The 14,013-nt window shown below is 35.9% G+C and overlaps 1 protein-coding gene across 1 annotated transcript in view; it reads right to left on the bottom strand.

The window, feature by feature from the left end:
- PROS1 (protein S) overlaps window positions 1-14,013 on the bottom strand; it is an 89,238-nt gene that overhangs the window by 24,446 nt on the left and 50,779 nt on the right. Inside the window, exons 5-9 of the mRNA XM_036243411.1 lie at window positions 13,360-13,482; window positions 13,129-13,260; window positions 8,899-9,024; window positions 7,267-7,388; window positions 5,327-5,442 (exon numbers count right to left, since the gene is read on the bottom strand). Coding sequence (XP_036099304.1) covers window positions 5,327-5,442; window positions 7,267-7,388; window positions 8,899-9,024; window positions 13,129-13,260; window positions 13,360-13,482 — 619 coding nt within the window. The remainder of the gene's footprint in view (window positions 1-5,326; window positions 5,443-7,266; window positions 7,389-8,898; window positions 9,025-13,128; window positions 13,261-13,359; window positions 13,483-14,013) is intronic.

Below are 14,013 nucleotides of genomic sequence, written 5' to 3'. Positions count from 1 at the left end.
AGCATTATTTACAATAGCCAAGATTTAAACCTAAGTAGGTGACAGACGAATGGATAAAAAAAAAAAAATGTAGCGAGCGCGCGCGCGCGCGCACACACACACACACACACACACACACACACACACACACTGGACTACTGCCCAATCACAAAAAGGATGAAATCGTGCCATCTGAGACAAAAATGGATGAAGTAAGTCAGATGGAGAAAAACTAATACTTCATGATTTCACTCATATGTGGAATCTAAAACAAACAAATAAACAAAACAAAACAAAACCAAACTCATAGATACAGAGAACAGATTGGTGGTACCAAAGGAGAATGGGGTTGGGGGTGGGTGAGAAGGGTGAAGGGGTCAATTGTATGGTGAAGGACAGACAGTAACTCGACTTTTGGTAATGACCACTTTGTAGTATATACATATATCAAGTTATAATACTGTAAACCTGAAACTTATATAATGTTATATACCAATTTTACCTTAAAAAGAAAAACAACAACAGATATAGTTTAGCCATATGTTTTGGGGTTTCAGATCTATGACAATGCCTGTTGCTATTAAGACTCTGGACATATATGTAGCTATTACAAGGGAGGAAAAATCTTAAGGATGCTGTATTTTAAAATAACATGTATTAATTCAGTGCCCATAGGACACTTCAATGAGAATCAGCAATAAAGTTTCCAAGGAACCAGCAAACCAAAATGATTGAAAAAAAGACAAACAGGGCATAGTAAAAGTAGTTGTATAACTATTAGTCATCTGAAATAACAATAATATAAAATAAAAAGTTAGGACTTTAAATAATTACTAAATAAGATAAGGAGCCCTGTACCTCATCCCCACACATAACTGTAATGATAACAGAGGCACCATCTGCAACGGGGCACAGATCTACCTCAGATGGAACAAAGAAAATATTCCAAAGAGGTAAGAGTGAAGTCAAGTGTGTTGAGTGGATAACAATGTAGTAGAAATTCACTGAACCCAGAGTATTTTATAAGAAAAAGAATTTTGCTTAGAATAAGTGCTTTCATTCTTTTTTCACAATCATCACATTTTACTGATGCGAAGCATGTGTTATCTTCCCAAAACCTAAATCTGCTCAGAATCTTGTATGCGCAGAATCTTCCATAACTTGATCCTATTATGGAGATAATTTTTGTCTCTGTAAAATCACACTACACCAGTAATTCAGTCGTGTTCTGCGTATTTTCTCTCCAAAGTACATTAGCATACTGATTCATTACACTGGGGAACAAATCATTCTTTTTCAGAAATACTGTAGAGTGAAATAAAAAAAAAGAGAGTGAATCTGTTAACATTTGGGTAGGGTATTTGATCATGGGAAACAGCTGTAGGAATTTGCAAAAAAGAAAAAATCCAGAAAAGCACTAGCTATTCTTTGTGTTGGTTACACAGGTAGCATTTCATAAAAATTCATCATGCTGTACATTTCAGAGAGGTACATTTTATATATATTATACCTCAATAAAAAGCTTAAACTAAGTAACTAACTAAATTAATTAATTAATAAATACTGGGGAAAATACTTATTTGGCTAATTTGATCCACTGTTAGAGCGCAAGCTACTGTAAATTATCTGAGAAATGAATACCCCTGAACATGGCTTAAAGTATGCAATAATTATTTTGTTCTCTCTCATTCTCATTATTTACATAGCAAGGAATGGTTGTCTCCAATCTATCACATTAGACAATATTATTTGCTCTGAGACGTTAAAGGGGAAGTCAGGTTGCAGTAGAAAATGGAGTGTTAAAGGAGCACAATCACATCCATGAACCTCAGAATAAATTTCAATGATTCTTAATGCTAAGATTTCTATGACTTTATATTTAATAAATATCACTCATATATATAATAAATTAAATTCTAAACCTGCATGCATATTTAATTAAAATAGTTTAAAATTTGAACTCTATAACCAGTCTCAAACATGTTTCTTTTACATTATTCCAACAAAACTCCAATTTCTTTTTTCAAATAGTGTATGACTGAAAAAATTTGATCAAGGAAACTCAGACTCAAAAACATAAGCAACTACTTCCTCCCTAAAGTCACCCTAAGTACAGGAATAGCAGATAAAGTACTCAGAAAATCTCCTAAAATCATGTGATGCATTTCTTCACTTGCAAGTAAGCAATCTTATGAATTTTCCTTAATAATTATGAATATAGCCCGGCTGGTGTGGTTCAGTGGTTGAGCATCGACCCATGCACCAAGAGGTTTCTGGTTCGATTCCTGGTCAGGGCACATGCCCAGGCTGTGGGCCAAATCCCCAGTGGGGGGCATGATGGAGGCAGCCAATCACTGTTCTCTCTCATCAATGTTTTTATTTCTCTCTCTAAAAACAAATAAAAGAAAAAAATTTTTTTAAATTATGAATATAACCATATTTAAAAGCAATAGTTGGTTATGCATGTATGTGTAACCAATGGACATAGACAACAATTTTTGGAGGGGGGCAGGATACGAAGCAGGGTGTCTGGGTAGGGGGAAGAAGAAAAATCTGTAACAACAATAAATTAATAAAAAAATAAAGTCCAGAGGACTTCTGGTCAAGATGGCAGCATAGGTAAATGTGGTACTGCGTCCTCCCACAACCACATCAAAGTTACAACTAAACGACAGAAGAACCATCATTCAAAACCGCCTGAAATCAAGCTGAATGGAAGTCCTATGACTATTAAATTAAAGCAGCAGCCACATCAAGACTGGTAGGAGGGGCAGAGGCGGTCGGGCTAGTCCTACACCCACATGTGGCGGATAAAAATTAAAAGGACACCTCGGCTGGGAAGGTCCTCCCTGAGGACTGAGGGGTCCCTGTCCCATACCAGGAGCCCAGCTCAGGGTTCCAGTGCCACAGAGAGAAGTCCCCATCACTTCTGGCTGGAAAAACCAGTGGGAACTGAGGCTGAGGTGGCTGGAGCCCCAGGCAGCTCTTCTTGAAGGGCCCATACATGGACTTACTCGGACTCGCACCCTCCAGGCTCTAGAGTATGGGAGGCAGCTTGAAAGGCACCAGAGTCATATGGGGAAGAACAGAGTTGTTTGGCATTGGAGCGAGGGCTGGAGAGGCGGCTTTGTCCTGGACAGAAGTGCTGTCAGAGGCCTTTGTTCCTTTGGGGAGCCCTTCCCTGGGATGGCAGACAGCCGCCATATCTGGGACTCCATACCTGGCTCACACTGTTTGCCCCACCCCGGTGATTCCCTAGGGCCCTGCCCCACTTTCAGGCCCACCCAAGATGTTGCCAGTTGCTTTACCATAGGATTGGCCTGTCTTGGATCCTGCTTCAGGTTTTCCTAAATTCTTTCAAACAAGCAGCATCTTGTCTCAGCTAGCCCCACATCTCTCATTAAGTAATACACAGAAACAAACACAGGGAGGAAGCCAAAATGAGGAGACAAAGAAACAGGTCCCAAATAAAAGAACAGAACAAAACTCCAGGAAAAGAACAAAGTGAAATGGAGATAAGCAACCTAACAGATGCTGAGTTCAAAATACTGCTCATAAAGATGCTCAATGAACTTAGTGAGAACCTCAGTGAACTTAGTGAGGGCCTCAAGGCATAAAAAAGGACCAGCCAGAAACAAAGGAGGCACTAACTGAAATTAAGAATAATTTACACAGATTCAATAGTAGAGTAGGTAAAGTCAAGAAGCAAACCATTGATTTGGAATATAAGAAAGTAAAAAACACCCAATCAGAACAGCAAAAAGAAAAAAGATTCCAAAAAATGAGGATAGTGTAAGGAGCCTCTGGGACAACTTCAAGCATGCCAATATTCACATCTTGGGGGTGCCAGAAGGAGAAGAGAGAGAACAAGAAATCGAAAACCTATTTGAAACAATAATGGCAGAAAACTTCCCTAACTTGGTGAAGGAAACAGATATACAAGTCCAGGAAGCACAGAGAGTCCCAAACAAGATGAACCCCAAGAGGCCCACACCAAGACACATCATCATCAAAATGCACAAGTTCAAGACAAAGAGAGAATCTTAAAAGCAGCAAGAGAAAAGCAGTTAGTTACCTACAAGGGAGTTCCCATAAGACTGTCAGCTGATTTCTCAAAAGAAACTTTGCAGGCCAGAAGGGAGTGGCAAGAAATATTCAGAGTGATGAAATGCAAGAACCTACAACCAAGATTGCTCTATCCTGCAAAGCTGTCATTTAGAATCAATGGCCATATAAAGAGTTTCCCAGAAAAGAAAAAGTTGAAGGAGTTCATCACCACCAAGCCCTTATTATATGAAATGCTGAAGGGTCTTCTTGAAGAAAAAGATAAAAAAATATGAACAAACAAAATGGCAATGAATACATATCTATCGACAATTCAATCTACAAACAAAATGAAGAAGCAGAACAGAAACATCCTCATAGATACAGAGAAATTTTGTTGGTTGCCAGATGGGAGGGGGTTGGGGGAATGGGTGAAAAAGGTGAAGGATTAAGAAGTACAAATTGGTTGATAGACTGACAATCCTCAAAGAGAAGGGGTGTTGGGGGATGGGAAGAAATAAACCAAAGAACTTATATGTATGTATGCATAATCAATGGACACAGACAACAGTGTGGGGAAAGGCAGAAGGGGCGTGGGGATGGGGAGGAGGAGGTCAATGGGGGAAAAATAAGGACATCTTTAATACAGTCAACAATAAAGATAAGTTAAAAATAAATAAATAAATAAAGTCCAGCTGGTGTTGCTCAGTGGTTGAGCATTGACCCATGCACCAAGAGGTCACCGGTTTGATTCCCAGTCAGGACACATACCCAGGTTGTGTGCCTGATCCTCATTTGGGGGCATGCAGGAAGTGGCCAATCGATTTTCTCTTATTGATGTTTCTATCTCTCCCTCTCACCTCCTCTCCAAAATCAATAAATGAAAAAATAAATTAATAAACATAAATAAAAATGAATAAATAAAGGGAAATGAATTTTAAAAAAAAGCAACACTTGGAATATTTTCTCATTACTTAGTTTTTAAAACATATTAAAAAACTAAAAACATATACATTAAATCTACTTTCCCAATTTCTTAGTAAATCTGTGTTCACTAATAAAGGAAGAATGAGGGATCACTGGGGAAGGCCAGCCTAGAATAACCCAAATTGGTTCTAGAATGCAAATTTCATTGTGAAGGAGCAAATTAACATTAAGGTTACCCAAGTCATCTGATTGATTATATACCTAAATTATCTGATTTATAATGCAATTTCATACATTTCAAACCTTTTCAGTTGCTTCCTTCTTCTGTCCTAACCTGCTTAACCTTTAGAAATTATCACTGACATTGGTACCTCACCTGATGACATCTGGTAAGCGGAATCTTAGATATAAAACAACCCCTATGAAATGCTCTGCCAAGTAAAGTAGTTCATAGTTTTTGTCAAGGTCCAAGGGAAGGCACACTGGAACAGCCTGGAGGAAACAAAAGAAACCAAAAAAAAATGCATAGTTTACTGCCTGATGTTTTTGTCAGATTATGCATCCTTTCTCTGGTTCCTAGTGTTATCAAATGTATCCTCTGCAATCTACTAAAATAAATTAAAAACACCTTGGTAACAATAAAGCAATATCTTTTACTTCCTTGAAGAGTGCATCAGTGGGATCTCCATGAATACGTGTGTTTTAAAATCCTGTTCAATGTGTGCAGCTTCATTTGGTCTTTAATATTTCCTTTGTAAATTGCAGTCTGACACACCAACTTTTTTAGTTACAACATGTAATCCCTTATTTAACTGACACAAGTGTCATACCTTCCATGAATTATATCTGAAAATTATTTTTATTTGGGGTCAGAAATAGGTGGGAGAATGAATGTACCAATAACCAAGACCTCATTTATTCACTCACTCATTATTAAGCAAAAATTTTTTGAGCAAAAATTGTGCTATCTAGGTAGCAAAGGGAAAACTGAAAAATCTGAATGGAATAAATATAAACAAGATATCATCGTAGTTTCCAAGGAAGCTACAAACAGTGATTTTGAATTGTTAAATCTGAAATCGAGTATTTTTTTTTCTTAAAAATAAAAATAAACATTAAAATGAGAAGTCTTTAGATAAATTCTTAGGCATATATATATATGGCTATTTTGGAAGGAATTACGTACATACCACTGTATTAAATCTAGATCTAGTAATAACATTTAATTTCCTCTCAGAGCTTTAATAAATCTATTCTGAGGTAGGTGGTGATGATTAAGTACAACAGATACTGAAATAATAAGAGACTAAATTACAAAATAGACATTCACACAGCATGGCATTTCAGTGATGTACAACCAAAGTTTAATACATAGGCCAACTATCTTACCTTACCCTTTTATCAAGTAAGTAGCATAATACTAAATGTTACATTTTAGGGGATACAATACAGCTTTTTCTTGATGATAAAGATGTATGTGTACACACATGATTAAATCATAATTAAGGATTAAATTACAATTAAGGATTTTGTCTTTTTACTGTTTACCTCATAATCATATAAAATTTTACCTTCACTTGTAAAAAAGTAAAAGAGATACAAGAATTGGACTAAGGATCCTGAAAAAGAAGTGATCCTTAGTTAGAAAAAAAAAAATAGCTTCAGAGGTTGACTTAGTCATTTCAATAAAGAAAAAACTAGAACCTATACCCAACAGTTATCTGGGTCAATTATATGTTAAATCTGAGCAACTAAAAGTGAGTTTAAGAGACACAGATTAATAAAATGAACCTCTCTGAACTTTGATATTAAGCCCCTCTAAATTTTCTAGTCTGACAAAGTTGTTTCCACCTTAGATTTTAAGAGCACTCTTGCCTACTAACATGCCTAAAGCAAGATCAAACTTGTCAGAGGGTGAATACAGAAAAGTAGACACTGGGAAATGTTTTCACTAAAGTTTCTATGGAAGATTTTTTTTTTCTCTCACAAAGAGAAGTGTAAAAACCTCGGCTCTCCTTAAGTTTCTTAAATAAGCATATATTTTGTATTCTGCAAATGTACATGCTATATAGATGAACACTCTCTGAACTGTGATCCTGCAGCTTTTGTTTAATGCAGCCACTAATTATTCCCAATTGTTTATGACTTTACATGACCATAATTCGTAAACAGATTGTGATTCATAGCTTAGAAGGAATTACAGCAATTTTTGTAAAACATCTGTACTTTCCTGATTTACCTCAGCTCTGTAGAAATAAGCACCTGAACCTCTTACTTCAGAAAAGAGATGGGAAGTTTAGCATTACAAAATGGTACCTCGCAACTCTTCTGATCTTGGGCAAGTTTGAACCCTTTCTTCCCATCACAGTAACAAGAATAACCTCCAGGGTAATTGACACAAAGCTGAGCACACACGTTCTCCGAGCATTCATCCACATCTGGAGTGAAAGAGAACATAAGCCTTAACATCTCCTAGATGCTCAATCCAATGGAAAAAAGACTGTTCTGATTTTAGTTTGAGATCAATGATAGTACTGAAAGAAATCTCTATGACATCAAATTACATTTAAACACTTGTCATGAAAACGTAAATGAGTCACAAGTCTAACTTCTATTTACACACCTGAAACGACAAATTTAATTAATTAATAATGAACAAAAATATAACAAGTTTACCAATTTTCTGATTTTGAAGTTGAAGGAGAAAGGACTGAGAGTCTCAAATTAACTGTCATTTCAAATTATATAATTCCATTGAGACTACCTCCCAATTCTTTGTTTTGAAGAAAAGGAAGGGAAGAGAAAGAGGATGGGGTGGAGAGGAGGAGAGGAAGACAGGGGAAAATGATCCCTTTTAACTGAAGGTCAGTGTAATTGAGGATTAAATAACAATATCAAAAGCATATGACTTTTCATAATGCAATAATTAATGGTGGCAGTCAATTTAAGAATATATGTTTATTTCTTCTTAACTTCTCTTAAAGAACAAACAAAACCTCCCCAGTACTATATTACCTCCCATATTGTGAAATCTTCCATGTGGTCCCTGTTCCTACTCCATATTTGGAGAAAATCATTCTTAAACAGTTGTAATAATATGCTGCAGCTTGGGTCCCCTGCAGAGCTAGCTATTCAGATCCTTGACCTTTTCGATGCATGCACTCAATAAGATCTTTGAAAATTCCCCCAATTGTGACTCGTATTACAGCAAAAAATGCTTTAAATAGAACCTAAAACTTAGTGATCCCTCGATACCAGTGAAAAAGAATGTTGTATGATTAAAGTAATAAAGTGCATCCAAGCTCCCTGAAGTACACATGGCAGCACCACTTGGCCAAATGAAGTCATGTCAAGTCCAAGGGCTCTTCCTAGTCCACAGGCACTGACAGTACTAATCAGTGCTTCTCTCATTTCTAGAGCTCAGTTATCATTTGGTTAGAATTAGATTTTTCTTTTATGTGTATTTAATTATAATAGAATTTTGTCATTTCTTGTCTGACAAGAAATGACATACCGATACACACACAGAAAATCATTGCAAAGCTTGGCATAAAATAAAAAGATTCTAACTACCCTTGTTAGAAATCATACCCACATGATTTTTAAACTTGCCTTCCTTTTGTATATATATGTTATGCCTTCCAGCTTGAAATTCTTTCTATCCTCAAATATTAGTTAAATGATGTGAGAATGAGTATATTTTGTTTTTATCATACATGGGAGGTCTCTAATTCATATTTAGCTTAGAGGGCCAATCAGAACACATAACACTAAACCTAAAGAGCATGTGTCTTACATGCTTTTACTCTGGAAGGAAGCCAATGATTAACTGACCAAACTATAAGATGGATTTTACCATCTTAGAATATCTGATTGTGATGTTAAACAGAACCAATGCTTCTAATATCAAATCAGGGTTCAAACCCACCCTCTCCACCACAAGTCTACCTTCACAAGACCTTGATGTGGGATTGTATCTGTACCCTTCAGCACATTCACATTCAAAGAATCCCACGGTGTTCCTGCACACAGCTGTGCCACAAATGTCTGGCCACAATGAGCATTCGTCCATATCTATAAATGAAACCAATATATTAAAAAAAATTTTTCCCATACCAGAAGATGCTAGTAAAGAACCCTTGATCTATGTTTCCTGGTTCTGGTTTAATATATGAAATAAGACAACAAAGTAGCCTGCGAATAACAAAATATTAAATCTGTCATCATATTTTAGTTCACCAAGTATGATACTTTTATGCAAACATAAAGAATTTGATTGATGTTTGCAATGTTCCTGTGTAGTTATGTAAAAGAAAGAGGGCTTTAGTTATTGTCTTATCTACCAGGTTACAGTATGAAAATAAATGGGATAAGGGATTCACCATATTCTTTTTTTTTTTAAAGATTTATTTTTTATTGATTATTAGAGAGAGGGGAAGGGAGAGGAAGAGAGAGAGAGAGAGAAAGAGAGAGAAACAAACATCAATGTGGGAGCAAAACGGAATAATGGCCAATCAACTGAGCCAAACCAGTCAGGGCCACCATAGTCTTCATATGTATTCCTAAATACGTATTTCTGAAATACGGGCGTAAAAGTAACCCTGGGTGGTGTGCTCAGTGGTTAGAGGGTCGGCCTATGTACTGAAGAGTTGCTGGTTTGATCCCTGGCTCCAGTGGGGACCATGCAGAAGGCAACCAATCATTGTCTCTCTCCTCTTCTCTTCTCTTCTCTTCTCTTCTCTTCTCTTCTCTTCTCTTCTCTTCTCTTCTCTTCTCTTCTCTTCTCTTCTCTTCCTCTCTCTCTCTCTCTCTCTCTCTCTCTCTTCCCCTCCCTCTCTCCCACTCTCTCTAAAAATCAATGGAAAAAATATCCTCAGGTGAGGATTAACAACAACAAAAAATAGTACATACACTCTGTATGATCACAAATATAAAAAACAAATGTGACGCTCTGGCCGGTTTGGCTCAGCGGTTAGAGCGTCGGCCTGCGGTCCTGAGAGACCCGGGTTTGGTTCCCGCTGGGGGCACGTACCTCGGCTGCAGTTTGTCCCCGGCCCTGGTCGGTTGTGCGGGTGGCAGCCACTCGATGTGTTCCTTTCACATCGACGTTTCTCTCTCTCTCTCTGTTCCTCTCTCTCCCTCCCACTCTACCTGAGCAAAAAAATGGAAAAATGTCCTCGGGTGAGGATAAAAAAAAACCAAAAAAACAAATGTGAGATGGCTCATTAGTCTTATGTTTTCCCTCAGAAATGAACAATAGCTAAATCTGCACACCGTTATTGTTGCCTAAAATATTCAAAAGTGAATTAAATTTAAAATGAGATTGAGTAAGGTCTCAAAGTATTTTTAAAGCTGCAATTAATCCAATACAAACTTTAGTACTAAATTAATATTCCTGAAATTTCAGGTGCATTTATTACATTACATGGTAGAGTAGGAGACAAAGTATTGATTGCAATTAGTTACTAGATAAGAACTAGTGAAAACAAAAACAAAAACAAATGACAGAAATAGTTCAATGCAGATCTAATACTAGGTGAACATTTCTCATTTGTACTCTCTGAAGGGCAAGTTCAGAATGAAAAATGTATTTTCTACTCTAAAAAGTTAATTTTTCCACATTTGGTTATTACTGATAGCAGAAATTTCAGACATTATTTAAATTGACATGCACAAAAATAATAGAATCAATCTCTGTGGTAAGGAAATTTTCTTGGGCGTGACAATGTACTATAGTTTTCTAAAATGTTACTACTGGGGAAACTTGGACAAGGGTTCATGGGATCTTTTTTATTTTAATTATTTCTTACAACAGCATGTGAATCTATAATTACTTCAAAATAAAATATTTAATGTTTTTAAAAGAAAGTAAAAACATATGCCTAAATTAGTTGGTCTGAGAAATAGTGCAAGGAATTATTTAAGCCATATGCATTCAGGCTATAGCACACCGATTTTATGACTCCACACTGACACCTAATGACTGATGAAAAGCTTTATTCTTGAATTTTCTGATATTTACTGACACCTTGATCCAAGCATATCCACTGTTGACAAAGGCCTTATTGTAATAGTTGTATACACATTCTTTTAAGAGATCTGTACTAATTACTTAGGGATCATGGATAAAAAGCTATGCAAATGAAGTACACATGTTCTGGTCAACAGGGACATTCTTATTTATGAGTATTGTTTTTGTAATAATTTACATAGACATGTATGAAATCAGTGTATAAGGATAAATACATTTTAATTAAAAATAGAAGTCACAAATTCGTTAGAAGAATGGACTATTTAAGTTTTTAAAAGTAGAAGCAGGAATGGGTATTATTTGTTTATGGCATGCGTATGGTATCCTGCATTATGATTGGTTTCTATAACCGGTGTTCTAATGATATTGGTTTTCTAAATTTCTAAGCTCAAACAGACCTTCAAATAGGCAAACAAGAAAGCTATATGGTCACAAATTAGGTATATAATTAGAAGAAATTTTTAGTTAATACAGTTCTCTTTAGTCATTTAAATGCACTTTAAATATTATTATAGTAAACTATATTATACCAAACACTGCAGTGCAGTGAGAGACAACCCTTTCCTTGACTATGAATTCAATTTGGTAGATTTACCAAAGCAGATATGAATGAAGTTGACCAAGAAAACTTTACATTTTAATGTACTAATTTATTTTTACCTTGTAACAAGAAGAGGTTGAGGAGATGAAGGAAGAAAAGGAGGAAGAGGAAGAGGAGTAAGAGAAAGAGAGGCAGGGAGGGAAGAAGGAAGGAAGGAAGGAGTTAGAAAGACTCACTTCCAGTTCCTAAAGGCAAAATTTAACTTTAGGACGGAAATTTCATTTTTAGTTATCCACACACCTAGCACTTATACTTACTTAGTTATGGCAGTTAAAGCAGTCTAATGAAAAAGACATAATGCGAAAAGAAAAAAGTCAAAACTCGAGGAAAAGAGAAGTATAAAGAAAAAAAGAAATACACTAGTAAAATGACTGTTATAAAGCTAAATTGACAGAAATAAGACTGAAATTGTTTTAAAAAGACATGACCAATGATGTGCTCTTACATGTAAAAAAAAAAATCAATTGTTCATTTCCACACAAACCACAACAGAAAGTGAGGTGCATCAAGGGCTTATATTGGAAATTAAAGAGGTCTTTCTGACAGGAAAATATAAAATACAGCAAAAGTACTTACTAAGAATTGTGCTGGATTGATTTGTATAGTTGTTTATTTTATTGGAATATAGGAAATGATAGTATAGTGTCCGAAAAAGAAAGTATATGCAACAATTTTGCAAACACTAGTATGCAAGGACTTTCACTGAAACTTCATCCCCATATAATGAAATTCTTCTTTTTAATCCTCACCTGAGGATATAGTTATTGATTTTTAGAGATGGAAGAAGAAAAACAGAGAGAGAGAGAAAGAGAGAGAGAAGCATGGATGTGAGAGGGAAACATCGATTGGTTGCCTCCCATATGTGCTCAGACTGGGGAATGAACCCAAAACCTAGGTTTGTATGCTGACCAGGAATCCAACAAGAAACCTTTTGGTGTGTGGGACAATGCTCCCACGAACAGAACCAACAGTCTGGGGCATAATAAAAATATTTATTAAGCCCAGCCGGTGTGGCTCAGTGGACTGTGTGTCATCCCATGGACTGAGAGATCCTGGCTGGATTCCAGGTCAGGGCACATGCCCGGGTTGCAGGCGCAATCCCCAATAGGGGGTGTGCAGAAGGCAGCCTATCAATGATTCTCTCTCACATTGATGTTTCTCTCTCTCTAAAAAAAATCAATAAAAACATATGTCTTTTAAAAATTATGTATTAAAATGTAATCTTGTGTGTGCACACAAATAGACAGTAAGAAAAAAGAAAATATTCTATAAATGATAAACTATAGTAAGAAAACAATAAAATATAAATAACAAAATACCCTATAAAAAATAAACTAGAAAGAAGGCAGACCCGTAATATCACAAAGTTTCAAAGTGCATGATAATGCACATTTATAAAGCTTATAACCAAAGTGTTTTCCAAAAATTTCCTAGGGAGGGAGGAAAAAAGAGGCGACATCTGTACTACTTTCAACAAGAAAGACAAATTTTTTTAAAAATCTTCTCACATAGTATATACCTTCTTATTCTCCCTTTCCACTCTTACCTTTGCAGTCCTTTTTATTTGAAAGTAGGAAAAAACCACTTTTACAGGAACAATGGTAACTTCCAGGTGTATTATCACAAATCTGACTGCAACCTCCATTTATATTTGAGGGATTTTTGCATTCATTTATATCTAAAAAGGGGGAAATAAATTATTTTTAAAGTGATAAAGCCTTCAGAAAACTTTCCAGGAGGTCGCTCCAGATCAGCCAGGTGGGTTTACTGTACATACCAAATTCACACTTCTTTCCTTGCCAACCGGGTTTACATGTGCACACGAACGTCGCCTGGCCATCTTTGCAGCTCATATATCCATCTTGATTGCATGGCAGAGGATTACACTGGTCTGGAATGGCTAAAGGAAATAGACATCCATTTAATTTTTACCACATGCCATGGTAAAATAAAATAATATGCCCTTTAATAGAAATCCTGTGCATACAACTTATAATAAATGAAAAGAATTCTAACTCCTTCCTTCAAATGATACTTTTTCATAAAACAGTGAGTCCATTAGACAAACTTTTATAGTTACTTTGCAAAAGAAAATTACTTTTATATCTGCAAATATATACAGTATTTCATAACTGTAATTTAGATTTTTTTTATATATATTACCTTATTGACCATTAAAACAATTCCATAAGATACATAAAATAAAAGTACCCTCAATATAGATATATATAAAAAGGGGGGGGGACTTCCAATTTAGGCTAAATGGATTAACAGGGACCAGATTTATCCTCCTGCCTTCAATAACTCTGGCCAAAATATGTCAAACAATAGTTTTCAGACATTAAAAAACAGGTAGCAGAGTACTGTGATTCTTGGGGGAGAGGATTTTGTTTATAAAATGTCAAAGTACTTTATCACTATCTTGAATGAT

Source organism: Molossus molossus, unplaced genomic scaffold, assembly GCF_014108415.1.
Source record: "Molossus molossus isolate mMolMol1 unplaced genomic scaffold, mMolMol1.p scaffold_m16_p_5, whole genome shotgun sequence".
NCBI classification, from domain to species: Eukaryota; Metazoa; Chordata; class Mammalia; order Chiroptera; family Molossidae; genus Molossus; species Molossus molossus.
Note: the sequence above shows the minus strand (reverse complement) of the source record. Positions and strands in the feature narration are given on the sequence as shown.